The sequence below is a fragment of the Rhinoraja longicauda genome, chromosome 4 (assembly GCF_053455715.1).
Source record: "Rhinoraja longicauda isolate Sanriku21f chromosome 4, sRhiLon1.1, whole genome shotgun sequence".
Classification (NCBI taxonomy): domain Eukaryota; kingdom Metazoa; phylum Chordata; class Chondrichthyes; order Rajiformes; family Arhynchobatidae; genus Rhinoraja; species Rhinoraja longicauda.
The window spans coordinates 73,001,392-73,020,538 of record NC_135956.1 but is presented as its reverse complement, the minus strand read 5'-3'; the positions used below and the strand labels follow the sequence as shown (position 1 = coordinate 73,020,538).

The 19,147-nt window shown below is 47.7% G+C and overlaps 1 protein-coding gene across 1 annotated transcript in view; it reads left to right on the top strand.

Annotated features, from left to right (window-relative positions):
- cdh7a (cadherin 7a) overlaps window positions 1–16,402 on the top strand; it is a 150,574-nt gene extending 134,172 nt beyond the window's left edge. Inside the window, exons 10-12 of the mRNA XM_078398053.1 lie at window positions 843–960; window positions 11,101–11,352; window positions 14,152–16,402. Of these exons, the coding sequence (XP_078254179.1) occupies window positions 843–960; window positions 11,101–11,352; window positions 14,152–14,645 (864 nt within the window). The 3' untranslated portion in view covers window positions 14,646–16,402. The remainder of the gene's footprint in view (window positions 1–842; window positions 961–11,100; window positions 11,353–14,151) is intronic.
- Window positions 16,403–19,147: the final 2,745 nt, after the last annotated feature.

Sequence of the window (19,147 nt, the reverse complement as noted above, 5' to 3'; positions counted from 1 at the left end):
AAAAATAATTTCACTGTTCCGAGGAACACATGACAATAAATAAGGGCTGAAAGGTCTCAGAAGGCAGTGGAGGCCAATTCTCTGAATGCATTCAAGAGAGAGCTAGATCGAGCTCTTAAGGATAGCGGAGTCAGGGGGTATGGGGAGAAGGCAGGAACGGGGTGCTGATTGAGAATGATCAGCCATGATCACATTGAATGGCGGTGCTGGCTCAAAGGGCCGAATGTCCTCCTCCTGCACCTATTGTCTATTGTCTATTGCATGCTGTATCTCTAAACTAAACTATGGCGGCATGGTGGCGCAGTAGTAGAGTTGCTGCCTTACAGCGCCAGAGACCCAGGTTCGATCCTGACTACTGGTGCTGCCTGTGAGGACTTTGTATGATGACCTGCGTGGGTTTTCTCTCGGATCTCCGGTTTCCTCCCTCACTCCAAAGTCCACAGGTCCGTCGGCTAATTGGCTTGGTAAAACTGTAAATTGCCTCTAGCGTGTGTCGGCCAGTGTTAGTGTGTAGAGATCGCTGGTCGTTGCAGACTCGGTGGGCCGAAGGCTGCATCTCTAAACTAAACTAAACGGTGGAATCATTGTTGATCCTGTGGCACTGCGAGGCAGTGGCTCTACCAGCTGTTCCAGCGAACCGCCCATATAATTAAGAGACTGTTTCCCCATTCTACACTTGCCGGCGCCTTTATCTTACGCTATTCACGACTCGTTGCGAGTTTTTGGAAGTGTGAGTTTGTCTAACGAGGATGTCTTGACCTTCTGACTTTGACCTGGAATGTGAACACATCTAAACTGGCTTCGGGTCCAAAATCAATTCCGATCTTTTGCCTCAATTACAGATAATACAGAAGATCAGTGCCGTGGACAGAGATAAACCACCCAGTGGACACCGCTTTTATTTCTCCCTTGCTCCGGGGGCCAGTAATAACCTGAACTTCACCGTTCAAGATAACAGAGGTATTTGCTTATGTACTGCCGGATTAATGTGTCGCATGGTTTATGACCTTCCTCCAACATGCTTGCCACTGGTTCTTAGTAAAAATCACCCTGTCTGCGGGATATTAACGGTGGAATAATTGGCCCCCTTCATAATTTATGTATGGATTATCTGTCTGGCCAGAAATGTCGCTGTCTAAATTATTGCAAACACCTAGAAAACAAAAGTGGTCTCATATTTCAGTTTTTTCACGATCCCTGCTCCAGTCGGTTCCTGTCTCTGAGTCAACAGGTTGCTACCGGCCATCGATTTTGAGGCAGTCCTGCCTGTCTGTAAAAGGCTCTCGACCCGAAACGTCACCTATTCCTTCTCTCCAGAGGTGCTGCCTGACCTGCTGAGTTACTCCAGCATTTTGTGCTTATCTTGGGTGTGAACCAGCATCGGCAGTTCCTTCCTACACATTCCTGTCTGTGAGTCAGGTTGCCGCAGTCCAGGGAACTGGGCAGAATTGTCAAGGTTTAGGTTTAGGTCTATTATTGTCCAGTGTACCGAGGTACAGTGTAAAGCATGGCTTGGGAACAGCTCCTTCCAAGTCCGCAAGAGGTTGGGGAGAATTGTGGACGCAGCCCAGACCATCATCCAAACCAGCCTCCCTTCCACTGACTCCATCTACACTTCACGCTCCCTCAGCGAGGACCCCAGCAACAAAAATGATTTTCACTGTACCTCGGGACACGTGACAATAAACTAAGCTAAACTAAACAAGGCCTAAAACATAATTGAGGATGAGTCTCATCCCGGTAACTCCCTCTTCTCCCTTCCCCCATCAGGCAAGAGTTACAGAAATTTGAAAACATACACCTCTTCACATAAAAGGGGCAGTTTCTTACCAGCTGTTATCAGGCAACTGAACCATCCGATCATCAAGTAGAGAGCTGTCCTGACCTAACATCTACCTCATTGGAGACCCTTGGACTATCTTTAATCAGACTTTACTGGAATTTATCTTGCACTAAACGTTATTCCCTTTACCCTGTATCTGTACACTGTGGACGGCTGGATTGTAATCACGTACAGTCTGTGGCTGACTAGTTAGCACGCTTAAAAAGCTTTTCACTGTATCTCGGCACATGTGACAATAAACTCAGCTGAAACCTTTGTTCTGCATACGGATTGGATAATACTATCCATAAATACAACCAAGCCATACTCTAGTACAACAGGTAGATTAAAGAGGCAGATACAGAGAGCAAAGTATAATTCTAAGCCGCAGGGAGCGCTGCATTGCCAGAGGTGGAGGCACAATGGCACAGCTGGTAGGGCTGCTGCTGCACGGTGCCAGAGACCCGGGTTCAACCCTGACCTCGGGTGCTGTCTGTGCGGAGTGTGCACATTCCCACTGTGACCACGTGGGTTTCCTCCGGGTGCTCCGCTTTCCCCCCACACTCCAAAGATGTGCGGGTTTGTTGGTGAATTGGCCCTCTGTAAATGGTCCGCAAGTGTGTAGGGAGTGGAAGAAAGAGTGGGATAACATAGAACTCGTGTGATCGATGGCCAGCGTGGACCTGGTGGGCCGAAGGGCCTTTTCCACGCTGTATCTCTCAACATAAACAAGTTGTTGACTTTGTTTGAGTAGACCTCATGGGGGACCACCAAAGAGCCAGAAGCTCTGTCTCCCAGAGCAAGAGACCGCTTACTTATTGATTCCTCAGTCAGCTAATCGGGGAATGATTATAGCACAGAAAGAGGCCATTTGGCCCATTGTGTTCATCCTGGCTCTTTAGCACAGCAGCTAATTTCTTCCGTCAACCCTCAACGCCTAGGTTTCAGATTATTATTGTCACGTGTACAAAGGTCCAGTGAAAAGCTTGATTTTGCATGTTATCCAAAAAGATAGGATAATACTGTACGTAAATATAATCAAGTAAAACTCAAGCACAATAGATAGAGCAAAGGGGAAGATACAGAGTGCAGAATATAGTTCTCAGCATAGTAGTGCACCAGTTCCAGAGACAAAGTCCAATGTCCGCATTGGGGTAGAGGTGAATCGAACAGTGCCCCAGCTTATGGGAGGACCGTTCAGAAGCCTGATAACAGAGGGGATGTAGGTGTTCCTGAGCATGATGGTGTGCGCTTTCAAACTTCTGTATCTGTTGCCAAACAGGAGTGCAGAGAAAAAGGAATGACTGAGGTGGGACAAATAAATGACACTAAAGTGGGTGGAATTGTAGATAGCGTAGCATAGATGTTTGTCAAAAATTGCAACAGGATCTTGATTGATCGGTTGGTCAGGTGGGCTAAGGAATGGGCAATGGAATTTAATGCAGAGAAGTGCAAGGTATTGCATTTTGGGAAGTCGAATCAGGGCAGGACCTACACAGTGAATGGCAGGGCTCTGGGGAGTGTGGTAGAGGAGAGGAATCTTGGAATGCAGGTACATAGTTCCTTGAAAGTGGTGTCACGGGGAGATAAGGTTGTCAAGATGGCTTTCGGTACATTGGCCTTCATCAGTCACAGTATTGTGTATACAAGTTAAGAGGTCATGTTATAGTTGTACAAGACATTGGTGAGGCCACATTTGAAGTATTGTGTTCTGATTGCAAAAGATGTTTGTAAGCTGGAAGGGGTGCAGAGAAGATTTATGAGGATGTTGCCAGGAATTGAGGGCCTGAGCTATAGGGAGAGGTTGAGTAGGCTAGGACTTTATTCCTTGGAGCGCAGGAGGATGTGCGGTGATCTCATAGAGATGTATAAGATCATGAGAGGAATACATAGGGTAAATGTTCAGTCTTTTATCCAGAGTAGGGGAGGCGAGAACCAAAGGAAATAAGTTAAGGTGAGGTCCTTCTACAGTTGTACCGGGCCCTGGTGAGACCGCACCTGGAGTACTGTGTGCAGTTTTGGTCTCCAAATTTGAGGAAGGATATTCTTGCTATTGAGGGCGTGCAGCGTAGGTTCACTAGGTTAATTCCCGGAATGGCGGGACTGTCGTATGTTGAAAGGCTGGAGCAATTAGGCTTGTATACACTGGAATTTAGAAGGATGAGGGGGGATCTTATTGAAACATATAAGATAATTAGGGGATTGGACACATTAGAGGCAGGAAGCATTTTCCCAATGTTGGGGGAGTCCAGAACAAGGGGCCACAGTTTAAGAATAAGGGGTAGGCCATTTAGAACGGAGATGAGGAAGAACTTTTTCAGTCAGAGAGTGGTGAAGGTGTGGAATTCTCTGCCTCAGAAGGCAGTGGAGGCCAGTTCGTTGGATGCTTTCAAGAGAGAGCTGGATAGAGCTCTTAAGGATAGCGGAGTGAGGGGGTATGGGGAGAAGGCAGTAACGGGGTACTGATTGAGAGTGATCAGCCATGATCGCATTGAATGGCTCGAAGGGCTGAATCGCCTACTCCTGCACCTATTGTCTATTGTCTATTGAGAAAGATTTATTAGGAACCTGAGGGGCAAACTTTTTACACAAAGTGTCGTGGGTGTATTGAACGAGCTGCCAGAAGGGCGGCACGGTAGCGCAGCGGTAGCGTTGCTGCTTTACAGCGAATGCAGCGCCGGAGACTCAGGTTCGATCCTGACTACGGGTGCTGCACTGTAAGGAGTTTGTACGTTCTCCCCGTGACCTGCGTGGGTTTTCTCCGAGATCTTCGGTTTCCTCCCACACTCCAAAGACGTACAGGTATGTAGGTTAATTGGCTGGGTAAATGTAAAAATTGTCCCTAGTGGGTGTAGGATAGTGTTAATGTGCAGGGATCGCTGGGCGGCACGGACTTGGTGGGCCGAAAAGGCCTGTTTCCGGCTGTATATATATGATATGATAAGAGGTGGTTGAGGCAGGCACTATCACAACATTGAAAAAACTATTTGGACAGGTACATGGATAGGATAGGTTTGGAAGACATGGGCCAAATGTAGGCAGGTTGGAATTGTGTGGATGGGGCATATTGGTCGGCGTGGGCAAGTTGGGCCGAAGGACCTTGTTTCTTTGCTGTATAAATCTATGACTCTAAACCTTTGATTGTGTTGACTGCTTTTCTGAGGCAGCGTGAAGTGTAGATGGAGTCAATGGCGGGAAGTCTGGTCTGTGTGATGGACTGGGATACAACCGCTCGACATATTCTCATATTCTTTTGCAGACCTGTTACCTAACTAAGCTGTGTTGTCACCCTGTTAGTATGGTAAACCCTGGGGTGTCTCTAGAAATCTGTAAGAGTCATTAGAGACGCACCAAATTTCCGCAGTCTCCTGAGGATGTAGAGGCGTTGGTGTGCCTTCTTGGCTGTCCCATCAGTGTGGTTGGTTCACAACAGATCATTGGTAATATTAACTCTAAGGAACTTAAGGAATTCCAAGGAACGTAAACCACGGCCATTCCTTTTTCCCTCTGATCCAGTCCTGCAGAAGGTACAGAAGCTTCAAAGCGCGCACCACCAGATGCAGGAACAGTTTCTTCCCCTCTGTTATCAGGTTTCTGAATGTTTTTTCCATAAGCCAGGGGACTGTCCGATTCACCTCTACCCCATTGCGAACATTGGACTTTGTCTCTGGAAATGGTGCTCTCCAATGCTGAGAACTATATTCTGCACTCTGTATCTTCCCCTTTGCTCCGCCTATTGTACTTGAGTTTGACTTGATTGTATTTATGTACAGTATTATCTGATCTGATTGGATAACATGCAAAACAAAGCTTTTCACTGTACCTCAGTACACATGACAATAACAAATGGGCGGCACGGTAGCGCAGCGGTAGAGTTGCTGCTTTACAGCGAATGCAGCGCCGGAGACTCAGGTTCGATCCTGACTACGGGTGCTGCACTGTAAGGAGTTTGTACGTTCTCCCTGTGACCTGCGTGGGTTTTCTCCGAGATCTTCGGTTTCCTCCCACACTCCAAAGACGTACAGGTATGTAGGTTAATTGGCTGGGTAAATGTAAAATGTAAAAATTGTCCCTAGTGGGTGTAGGATAGTGTTAATGTACGGGGATCACTGGGCGGCACGGACTTGGAGGGCCGAAAAGGCCTGTTTCCGGCTGTATATATATGATATGATATGATATGATATGAAACCGAAACCTCACCCTAAACCCAACTCTAAACCTAACCCTAAACCTAAAACACTGAGTAGGATCACCAGAAAAGGATGTGAGGGGTGCCACAGAAATGCAAGTCTTTCTTTGACTCCCTTAATCAGGGGGAAGAATATAAAACATAGAATATATAAAATTTTAAAAATAATATAAAAAGAGGGATGTAATGCTGAGGCATTAGTCAGACTGCATTTGGAGTATTGTGAGCAGTTTGGGCCCCATATCTGAGAAAGGATGTGCTGACGTTGGAGAGGACCCAGAGGAGATTTAGAAGAATGATCCCAGGAATGATTGGGTTAACATATGATGAGCATTTGACGGCACTGGGCCTGTACTCGCTAAGCTTTAAAAGGATGTCGAGGGACCTCATTGAAACTTACCAAATAGTGAAAGGCTTGGCTAGAGTGGATGTGGAGAGGATGTTTCCTTTAGTGGGAGAGTCTGGAAAAAGAGGCCGCAGCCTCAGAATAAAAGGACGTACCTTTAGAAAGGAGATGAGGAGGGATTTCTTTAGTCCGAGCATAGTGAATCTGTGAAATTCATTGCACAGACGGCCACAGAAGCCAAATCAATGGATATTATTAATGCGGAGGTTGATAGATTCTTGATTAGTATGGGTGTTGGGGCTTATGGGAGAAAGCAGGAGAATGGGGTTGAGAGGGAAAGATAAATCAGCTATGATTGAAACGCTGAGTAGAGTTGATGGACCGAATGGCCGAACTCAATTCCGAAAACATGAACTGATGAAGTACAATCTTAGCTTCTTTCGTATGTCATCGACAACAATCAAAAGTGGCAATTGGTGCTTCAGAGTATCGTGGTTGACGCTTTGCTGCAAATTTTGCCAGTTCCGTCGAACTACCCAGGGTGGACGACGAGAACGTAAAGCGGCTCCCACCCCATGAGGTATAATAACGTGGAAATAATTTTCTACAATTCTTATGGTCTTCAACAACATGTTTGCAAACTTACGGTGGTGTGATGATAGATTGGCTGAAGAAGGATAGAACAGATCGAGCGGGAGAGTGAAAAATAAAATTTATTTCCGAGCGACTTTGCGAACGATTCTCTAAATCGGGCTGAAGAGAGACGTGGAAAGGGAGTTGACCTCTTGGTAATGTCATGCCTTTTACATCCTGGTGTGACAGCAGGACAAAAATGTTTTTTTGCTTTGTTAATGGCTTTTCAGTGCAAACATGTTGTTCCGTGTGGAGCTGATCAATCACGGAGTGAAGACGCTGGAGACCTGTGCCACTGCACACACCACATCCTGGTGTCAGGGAATGATGGATGGTGTCGGGAGCGGCTCATAATTAAGCCCTGATGTACTGCGAGCCACTGGAAGGATAGAGGCGGGAGATCTGAGGCAACCTTCATGGTGCCTATTTAAAATAAACCCGAATTGAAAGATAAAGGAAGAATTTAATTAGTATTGACTAGTAAGGGTGTCAGGGGTTACAGGGAGGAAGCAGGCAAATGGGGTTGAGAGGGAAAGATAGATCAGCCATGATTGAATGGCTGAATAGACTTGATGGACCAAATGGCCTATTCTGCTCCTAGAACTTATGAACTTAGTGGATGCTGAATGTGGCAACTCATTGTATTGTAACTCTGAGATATTTGAGTTTCGTTTTGTTTAGAGATCTGAAACAGGCCCTTCGCCCCACCTAGTCCGTGCTGACCAGCTACCACCCCATGCACAAACACTGTCGTACACATTATGGACATTTTACAATTCTTACTGAAGCCAATTAACCTACAAACCTGAAGATAGACACAAAATGCTGGAGTAACTCAACGGATCAGGCAGCATCTCTGGAGAAAAAGGATAGGTGATGTTTAGGGGCAAGACCCTTCTTCGGGGCAAGACTTCCTTTGTTGGTGCTTGCCTGCACTTCCATCTTCTGCTAGTCTGATGAAGGGTGTAAAACAGCAGCACTACCGCTGCGCCACTGTGCCGCACTACAAATATATGAACTATCGACTGTCTTTGGTTGCACATTGAACATTGGGCATTTTGTCTTGGACTAAGATTGTGGTTAATAATTTATTGAATTTTGTTTTTATACATTGTCTTTGTGTACTGTGTTTACAGACCTGTTGTGCTGCTGCAAGTAAGGATTGAATTGTTCCGCAGTCAGTATACACTGTACATGTCGTGACGTAGTACGTTCAATGGGTCAATGGTTCTTTTATTATCACGTGTACCAAGCTACAGTGAAATTCATTTTTTGCAAACAGATCAATAAGATTATTGCTCTTCATAAGGACAATCCCCCAATTAACTACTGAACGCATAGAAACAGCCCACTGAGACCATATACAATAGTCGCTAGATTTTGGCACCATTTCATAGCCCAAGCGTTTAGTGTTTAGAGATACAGTGTGCAAACAGGTCCTTCGGCACACCGAGTCCCCGCCAACCAGCGATCCCCGCACACTAACACTATCCCACACACACACTAGGGACAATTTACAATTTCACCGAAGCCAATTAACCTACAAACCTGTAGGTCTTTGGAGTCTGGGAGGTAACCGGATCACCCAGAGAAAACCCACACAAGTCTTGGGGAGAACGTGCAAACTCCATACCGACAGCACCCATAGTCAGGGCCGAACCCGGGTCTCTGGAGCTGTAAGGCAGCGACTCTACCGCTGCGCCACTGTGTCGCGCGTGAATGCCTGTTGCAGTCATCGCCTCAGTCGGGATTGCCAGCCCTCTCCTCCCCGCTGACTGTTAAAGTCAGGCTTAGAGGTTCTGCAGGCGACGTAGAGGTGGGCTAAATGGATTGCTTCAACCCCACGTGTGCAGGGCTGGAGTTGACAGCGTGTGGATCAAGGTGACCATACTGTGGACTCTGATTGTTTAACCTTTGTGTCAGTGATTGAATGCACGCGACATTCCACAGATTGAAGCTCCCCCCCTGGTGTCTGGTTCATTGATTCACAATCTTCTGCTGCATACTTCCAGCTGGGCTCTCAACAGAGAAAGGCTTGCTGCTTTTAGAGTCATAGAATAAGTAATACAGGACTTTCGGCCCAACTTGCCCACGCCGACAAATGTGCCCCATCTATACTGCCTGCGTTTGGCCCATCTCTAAACCTGTCCTATCCATGTACCTGTCTAAATGTTTCTTAAATGTTGTGCCTCAACTACCTCCTACAGCAGCTCTTTCCATACACCCACCAGCATTTATGTAAAAAAATTGCTCCTCAGGTTCCTATCAAAACCTCCCCCACCACCACTCTCCCCTCACCTTACTTACCTTAATCAAATCAAATCAAATCAAATAGCATTCAAAATGAATTGAACGAAATTGTCGTTACCATGCAGTCACAAACAACAGAGAGCACAAGACACACAATTACAGTTTACCACAGACAACCATCACAGTGATTCCTCCAGGCACACCCTCACTGTGATGGAAGGCAAAGAAAAGTCTTATCTCCCCCTCGGTTCCTCTCCCGCGGTCAGGCAGTCAAACTGCTGACTCGAGGCGATCGAGGCTCCCGACTCCCGAACCTATCATTCCTCTCATTCTCTGGTTCCGGTTTGGACGTAGTTGTGGGGACAGTGACTTCACAAGATCAGCAGCTCTCCTCTTTTACACTGATGCCAGATATCGACCCAAAACCTTGACAATTCCTTCCTTCCACTCCCTTCGCCAACACATGAAACTCATCCCGCTGAGTTTTTCCAAATGTTGGACTAAAACACAAAAGTGCTGGAGTAACTCAGTGGGTCAGGCAGCATCTTTGGCGAACATGGACAGGTGACTTTTCGGGTCGGGACCCTTCTTCAGACTAACTTTGGTGGAGGGTAAGAAAGCTGGAAGACAGGTGGTGCAGGACAAAGTCTGGCCTGTGATAAGTGGGTACAGGTGAGAAAGGTTTTTGATTGTCAGACAGTGAACAAAAGCCAGAGATGGAAAGACAAAACGTGTGAGATAAGGACAGGTGCATGATTAGTGTGTAGGAAAGAACTGCAGATGCTAGTTTAAACCGAAGATAGACATAAAAAGTTGGAGTAACTCAGCGTAACAGGCAGCACCTCTGGAGAGAAGGAATGGGTGACGACCATTGTTCAGACTGATCAATCAGAGACAGTCAGTGCTCTCTGAAGAAAATTGGGCAGATATTAGGAGAGAGAATGACTCTCAGAGCTGAGACGAAAGATAAAATGAATAGAATGATGCAGTTTATGTATTTCAGTCTGAAGAAGTGTCTCGACCCGAAACACCACCCATTCCTTCTCTCCAGAGATGCTGCCTGTCCCGCTGAGTTACTCCAGCTTTTTGTGTCTATCTTTGGTACATGGACAGGACAGGTTTATGTGTCAAATCTATGAGGTGCAAAATGTGAAAACACAAAGTGCTGGAGGAAGCCAACATGTCAGGCGACATCAGAGGAGGGGATGGACAGGCAAAGTTTCGGGTCAGGACCCAGATGAATAGAGATTCATTTAAATGGAAGCTAGCTTAAATGGAGGGATATGGGCCAAACACAGGTAGACGGGACTAGTGTAGATGGGACATGTTGGTCGGTGTGGGCAAGTTGGGCCAAAGGGCCTGTTTCCACGCTGTTCAACTCTATGACTATGGCACTCCAATAAATGCTAATAAAGCACCATTACAAATAGCAAATCTATGTGTGACCGAATAGTGCAAGGCCTCGATAGAGAGGATGTGGAGAGGATGTTTCCACTAGTGGGAGAGTCTAGGACCAGAGGGCACAGCCTCAGAATAAAAGGATGTACCTTTGGAAAGGAGATGAGAAGGAATTTCTTTAGTCAGCGGGTGGTGAATCTATTTTTAAGGCGGAGATTGATAGATTCTTGATTAGTGCAGGTGTCAGGGGTTATGGGGAGAAAGCAGGAGAATAAGGGTGAGAGGGAAAGACAGATCAGCCACGATTGAATGACGAAGTAGACTTGATGGGTCGAATGGCTTAATTCTGCTCCTGGAACCTACGATCTATGAACGTGAACTAGTAGAGAACCATTGAATCATTGAAACTCCATGAATCTACGAATCAATAATAATTGTTGCTCATTGAACCATAACCTGCAGACAACACGGCGGCGATCCTGACGCGGAGAGCGGGCTTCAGTCGGCACGAGCAGGCCGTCTACTTCCTGCCCGTGGTCATCGTGGACAATGGCGTGCCGCCGCTGAGCAGCACCAACACCCTGACCGTGCGCGTCTGCAGCTGCGACGATCACGGGGCCGCCCACTCTTGCAACGCCGAGGCCTTGGCCCACCCGGCTGGCCTCAGCACTGGAGCTCTCATCGCCATCCTGGCGTGCGTGCTGACTCTCCTGGGTAAGCAGGTCCACCGTGGGCCACCGGCCGGTCGGTACGCTGGAGATCATTCGCCAGGGTCACCGGGACCGGGGGTTGGAAACAGAAACCAGGAACTGCAGATGCTGGTTTACACGCAAAAGGGCAGAAAGTGCTGGAGTAACTGGGGCGGGTCAGGCAGCATCTCTGGACAACATAGGCAGGTGACGTTTCAGGTTGGGACCCTCCTTCAGTAACTCAATGGGTCAGGCAGCACAGAATCATAGAGTCTAACACCGTGGAAATAGGCCCTTTGGCCCAACTTGCCCACACTGGTCAATATGTCCCATTTGCATGAGTCCCAATACCTGTGTTTTGCCCATGTCCCCCTAAACCTGTATTATCCATGTATCTGTCTAAATGGTAATTAAAATTTTAAAGAGAGCTAGATAGAGCTCTTACGGATAGCGGAGTCAGGGGGTATGGGGAGAAGGCAGGAACGGGGTACTGATTGAGAATGATCAGCCATGATCACATTGAATGGCGGTGCTGGCTCGAAGGGCCGAATGGCCTCCTCCTGCACCTGCTCGATTCCACCACCCACCAGCCTTTGTGTGAAAAAGTTATCCCTCGGGTTCCTTTTAAATCTTTTCCCCCTCACCTTAATCCTTAGTCCTCTGGTTCTCAATTCCCTTACCCTGGGCAAGAGACTCTGGGAGTCTATTCCTCTCAGGACTTTGAGGTTGGAGTAGGTGCAAGTGCAGGAAAGCAGAGTAGAAGGAAAGGCAGAGGTCAGAGCAGCTATGGATTTATTGAACGGTGAAGAAGACTGTTTAAACAAAGGGCTCTGAGCAACTGGTGATGACTTTTACATAAAGCTCACTGGCGATGATGAATTCCTCAGTCCTCCTGCGCTCCACGTCCTCTCTCCATTTCTAAGGCAGTGTTCCTGGCCATGAATTACTGAGGCGAAATGCTATTAGCTCAGTCCTGCCTGGAGAATGCTAAGTGGATGAATTATGTGCCACCACATTGCGCAGGAAGGAACGAGGCGTCTTGTTGTGAGAAGATAATTACAATCGTTCTTTTCAAGAAAGAATCGCTCAACGACCAAACGCGTCCACTTTCCATTCGGGACTGCCGAGTGGTGATTCCAGTTGGACGAGTCTTGCACGGTGGCGCTGCGGTAGAATTGCTGCCTCACAGCACCAGACGCCCAGGCTCAATCCTGACTACGGATGCTGTCTGTACGGAGTTTGCACGTTTGCCCCGTGACTGCGTGGGTTTCCTCCGGGTGCTTGGGTTACCTCCCACATTCCAAAGACTTACAAGCTTGTAAGTTGATTGGCTTCTGTAAATTGTCTCCACCGTGTGGGACCGTGCTAGTTGTCAGGGCGATCGCCGGTCGGCGCGGACACGGTGGGCCGAAGGGCCTGTGTCCACACTGTATCTCTAAAGTATAAAGCGTAAAGTGCAAACTCTGGAATTTAGAAGGATGAGAGGGGATCTTATTGAAACATATTTGATTATTAAGGGGTTGGACACGTTAGAGGCAGGAAACACGTTCCCGATGTTGGGGGAGTCCCGAACCAGGGGCCCCAGTTTAAGAATAAGGGGTAGGCCACTTAGAACGGAGATGAGGAAAAATCTTTTTACTCAGAGAGTTGTGAAGCTGTGGAATTCTCTGCCTCAGAAGGCAGTGGAGGCCAATTCTCCGGATGCTTTCAAGAGAGAGTTAGATAGAGCTCTTAAAGATAGCAGAGTCATGAGGAGAGGGCAGGAACGGGGTTCTGATTGTGGATGATCAGCCATGATCACAGTGCATGGCGGTACTGGCTCGAAGGGCCGAATGGCCTACTCCTGCATCTATTATCTATTGTCTGATTTCCCTTCTCCTCTCCCCAACCAAGGGGAAGGTTTTGATCTACGGAACTGCACAAATCTTTTCATTTTCCCACGCAATCACATTCAGTTGGTTTGGTACATGCTTAGCTGAGGATTGCAAGCCTGATCTCAGGGAAAGCTTTACTACAGAAAGGGTGCTGAAGATATTATTGAGTCATACAGCATGGGAACAGGCTATTCGGCCTAACTTGCCCACACCGACCAACGTATCCCATCTACACTTGGGGTTGAAGGGGAAGAATAGATCAGCCTTGATCGAATGGTAGAGCAGACTCGATGGGTCGAATGGTCTAATTCGGTCCCTGTCGCTTTTGATATGGGCGAAAGGCAGGCAAATGAGACTCGCTTTGCTAGGCATTTTGGTCAGCATGGCTGAGTTGGGCAGAAGGGCCTGCTTCCAAGCTGTACGACTCTATGGTTCAATGAGACTTCATCTACAGGCTTAAGAGCTAGATAGAGCTCTTAAGGATAGCGGAGTCAGGGGGTATGGGGAGAAGACAGGAACGGGGTACTGATTGAGAATGGTCAGCCATGATCACATTGAATGGTGGTGCTGGCTCGAAGGGCCGAATGGCCTACTCCTGCACCTATTGTCTATTGAAAAACTTTAGTTTAGTTTAGAGATACAGTGTGGAAATTGGCCATTTGGCCCACCGAGTCCGTGCCGACCAGTGATCATTCTCCTACCCACGGGGGACAATTCACAGAAGCTAATTAGCGTACAAAACCGTACGTCTTTGGAGTGTGGGAGGAAACCAGAGCACCTGGAGAAAGCCCACTCAGGTCACGGGGGGAATGTACAAACTCCACACTGACAGTAGCTGTAGTCAGGATTGAACCCGGGTCCACCGCTGTGCCACTGTGCCCCCCCCTAACGGGTGAGATGGCTTGGTGGAGAAGCTGGCTTTGACTGCTGTTGTGGTTTTACTCCTGCAGTGCTTGTTCTCCTCATCGTGACCCTGCGCAGACGGAAGAAGGAGTCGTTGGTGTTCGACGAAGAGAAGGACATCAGGGAGAACATCGTGCGCTACGACGACGAAGGCGGCGGCGAGGAGGACACAGAGGCCTTCGACATGGCCGCCCTGAGGAACCTCAACTTCATCCAGGAGGCGAAGACCCGCCGCGACGTGACGCCGGAGATCCAGCTCCTCTCCAGGACGCCGCGCAAGACGTCCCCGGACAACGTCATCTTCGGGGAGTTCATCTGGGAGAGGATGAAGAACGCGGACAGCGATCCCGGCGCTCCTCCGTACGACTCGCTACAGACCTACGCCTTCGAGGGCAGCGGCTCCGTGGCCGAGTCCCTCAGCTCCCTGGAGTCCGTCAGCTCCGCGTCAGACCAGAACTACGATTACCTCAGTGACTGGGGCCCCCGTTTCAAAAAGCTTGCGGACATGTACGGAAGCCCAAAAGAAGGCGCAAACTCTTAATTTCCCCCGCCGACTCTAAACTATTGCACTGATTTTGCTTTCTCGTCAGTTGCAGAACAGTCTCGGAGAGGAAAGGAAATGTGAGCAGAGAACCATTTTTTAAAGAGATTTTTGCTTTGCCCCTTTTTAGGTGGTAACAATATCATCTGAATTCCCATGGAAAACATTCAAAGCAACCAGGTCGAGAGCAGAATTCGACGTTTCATGATGCGAGGAGATGGAGTGGTCGCAGTTCTAGGCTGCAAACATTGTCTCTTCTGATTTGTACAGGAGAGTTTATCTTTTTTTTTAATTTGCTGTACGTTGATATATTTATATTAAAGATCTGATCCCCCCCCACTTTACATACAAGCGCTCCCCGACTTACGTTAGGGCAGCACGGTGGCGCGGCGGTAGAGGTGCTGCCTCACAGCGCCAGAGACCCGGGTTCAATCCTGACTATGGGTGCTGTCTGTACAGAGATTGTACGTTCTCCCTATGACCTGTGTGGGTTTTCTCCGGGTGCTCCGGTTTCCTCCCACACTCCAAAGACGTACAGGTTTGTCGGTTAATTGGCGTTGGTACAATTGTAAATTGTCCCTAGTGTGTAGAATAGTGCTGGTGTACGTGATGATCACTGGTCGGTGCGGACTCGGTGGGCCGAAGGGCCTGTTCCCACGCTGCGACTTAGTAAACACGCCCTAAGCACTTCTTTAACCCACTGCTTTATTTCCGAGTTGCGCATCTCGGTAGCAATGAGCTGCTGCCGTTGCATGCGGCCGTTTCCGCAGGCCAGCCAGCAGTTATCAAGGATGCTCCCTCCGTGGTCTCTGCTTCGGAGCTCCCCTGTGGTCTCTACATCAGAGTTCCCCTGTGGTCTCCATGTTGAAGCTCCCCCCGTGGTCTCCACATCAGAGCTCCCCCATTGTCTCCACATCAGAGCTCCCCCGTGGTCTCCACATCAGAGCTCCCCCATGGTCTCCACATCAGAGCTTCCCCCGTGGTCTCCACATCAGAGCTCCCCCCGTGGTCTCCACATCAGAGCTCCCCTGTGGTCTCCACGCTGGAGCTCCCCCATGACCACTGCGTTGGAGCTCCCCCTATGGTCTCCGTGTCAGAGCTCCCCCATGGTCTCCATGTTGGAGCTCCCACCTGGTCTCCCACTGGTAATACACAGGGTGAACAGTAAACATACGCGTGCACAGTGGCACGTCCGTTTCCGATCTACGTAACATCTGACTTGTGCAAGAGTCGGCGGGACATAACCCTTCGGTTAGTGGGGGAGCGTCTGTATTTCAGTCTAGGCACTGGACCACTGTAGACGTGGAATTTGGCTGGAACACATTTGGCCAGTAGGGACTCAAGGGAACAAATGGCCCGATTCAGTTCGACGCGGCTTCGGGAATAAATACGTTTTTTTTTCCCCAACTCCGGAATGTATGGATGAAATAAAGCATGAAGGAATCTAATTATAGTAAATTAACAGAACATTTCTCATCTCCATTAGACACTTAAAAGTTACGAGGAATTGTATTTTATCTGGGTAATTATGCTTGGTGGTCGTTTGGCCGACAAAGGGATGAATAATAGAAATTGTTCCTCAATGTCAGAGTTGGAAACATCATCGTATGTTATAATCTGTGGGAATAAATAATTCCGGTGCAGTTTGGTAGACAATCATTACTCCATGGTCCAATAGATTTGCTTCCATTTGTATATATCCGAATAATAAAACAAAATGGGTTTTGTAATAGGTTATTAAAAAAAGTGTCATTACGTTTGGTCATACCTGTATAGTTTTCAATAAAAGAATGGAAATGAATATAGTTTACGCACCTGGTTATGTAACATCAACTTTCCTTCATTTCAATGTGTATTTACCTACATTTTTTGTTCCTTTGTCTTTTCCTTTCACGTTGCCACACCCAGCCATTTGCCTCTGGAATAATATTATCCTTAAGTGGACACAAAAAGCTGAAGTAACTCAGCGGGTCAGGCAGCATGGCTGGAGAAAGGGAATAGGTGATGTTTCGGGTTGAGACCCTTCCTCAGACTGAGAGTCAGGGGAAAGGGAAACGGGAGATATGGACGGTGATATAGAGAGATATAGAACAAATAAATGAAAGATATGCCAGCAAGTAACGATGAATAAGGAAAGGTGGAACCCACAATGGTCTATTGTTGGCTGTCGGCTATGTGATAACGAGTTACATAGACAATGTAACTCAACAGATTGACAGTGAAACTAGTACGACGACTAAGGTGGGGGAGGGACGAGGAGAGAGAGGATGGAAGGCTCATTTGAAGTTAGAGAAATCAATATTCATACCGCTGGGTTGTAAGCTGCCCAAGTGAAATATGAGGTTCTGTTGCTCCACTTTGCCTCACTCGGACAGTGGAGGAGGCCAAGGACAGAAAGGTCAGTGTGGGAATGGGAGGGGGAGTTAAAGTGTTTGACAACCAGGAGATGCTATCCTTAAGTATCAGCATTAGGTTAAAACCTTCTGGATTAAAGCTTCGAGCCTCTCCTGATACAAGGTCTCGAACAGTGAAAGGCCTGGACAGAATGGATGTGGAGAAGATGTTTCCACTGGTGTGAGATTCTAGGACCAGAGGTCAGAATAAAAGGTCGTACCTTTAGTAAGGAGATGAGGAGGAATTTCTTTAGTTAGTGGGTGGCGAATCTCGGGAATTCATTGCCACAGACGGCTGTGGCGGCCAAGTCAATGGATATGTTTAAGGTAGAGATGGACAGATTCTTGATTAGTATGGGTGTTTAGTGCTTATGTGGAGAAGCAGGAGAATGGGGTTGAGAGGGAAAGATAGATCAGCCATGATTGAATGGTGGAGTAGACTTGATGGGCCGAATGGCCTTATTCTGCTCCTAGAACTTATGAACTTATGTCCTGAAATGTCCACCATCGCATTGCCTCCACAGATGCTGCTTAACCTAAGGTTTCTCCTTAACCTAAGTTTTTTTGCCTCAAATCCCCTGCTTCTTCTGACTCTTGTGTCTCCAGAGAAATGTTGCTGCAGAGAATGAGGCCATTCTCCTCACCAGCGCTTCCCCTCCCTCAACTACCAACCCCCCTTCTCAAGTAGCTGTTGTGCTTCCGATTGAATATTAAACCTGCTTCCACCTGCCTCTCAAACAGATCATCAAAGCACCTCTTGGTCAACTGGTTGAAACAAGGACCCGTAAATGTTAGTTTAAACATAGGGAGACAAAGTGCTGGAGTAACTCAATGGGCCAGGCAGCATCTCTGGAGAACATGGATAGGTGGCGTTCCAGTCAGGACTCATCTTCAGATGGGTCCCGACTGAAATGGGTCTTGGTCAACGAGTTTGTTGAACAGTCTGAAGAAGGGACTCGACCCGGAAGGTCACCCATTCCTTCTCTCCAGAGATGCTGCCTGTCCCGCTGAGTTATTCCAGCATTTTGTGTCTAAATTCTGAACATTGTCCGCTAAAGGGCGGAATGGTGGCACAGCAGTAGAGATGCTGCCTCACAGCACCAGAGACCCGGGTTCGCCCATGACTGCGATATGACCGTGTGGGTTTTCTCCGTGTGTTCCGGTTTCCTCTCACACTCGAGAGACGTACAAGTTTGTATGTTAGTTGGCTTCGGTAAAATTGTAAATTGTCCGTAGCATGCAGGATAGTGTCAGTGTACGGGATGATCACTGGCTGGCCTGGGTCGGTGGGCCTGCCCTGCGTTGTATCTCTAAAGTCTAAAATCTAAAAGTCTCATTCTTGAGAACGAGCAAACATCTCAAGTGAAGCTGATACCTGATGTTTCGGCCGTGACTCTTTTACTGTTTCACAGTTTAACACCAGGAGTCACTGGGATCAGGCCAGAATGTAGAGTCCAGGCACAGATCTACCACAATCTTATGAAATGATGGGGCAGTCTTGAAAGCTACAATGAATAACTCGGCTCCCATTTCCAATGCTTCCCAGAAGAAATCAACTGCCAATTCACCGTTAGGAGGCGTAGAAAGGAACTGCAGATGCTGGTTTGTACTGAAGATAGAAGGTAGAAGATACACAAAGTGCTGGAGTATCTCAGCGAGTCAGGCAGTTCCACCCCGAAACGTCATCCATCCTTTATCTCCAGAGATGCTGCCTGACCCGCTCAGTTACTCCAGCACCTTGTGTCTATTTTCACCTTTAAAGAGGGTAGGATGGCACAGTTAAATTACAATTACTGATTAGTCACCAAAGATCTTGGTTATTGATCCAAACACATAAGTGTGGGTAGACCAAAAAAGTGCTGGAGTAACACAGTGGATCAGGCAGCACCTGTGGAGGACATGGATAGGTGATGTAAGAAAATAACTGCAGATTGCTGGAGTAACTCAGCAGGTTAGGCAGCATCTCAGGAGAGAAGGAATGGGTGACGTTTCGGGTCGAGACTCTTCTTCAGACTGAAGAAGGGTCTCGACCCGAAACTTCACCCATTCCATCTCTCCTGAGATGCTGCCTGACCTGCTGAGTTACTCCAGCATTTTGTGGATAGGTGA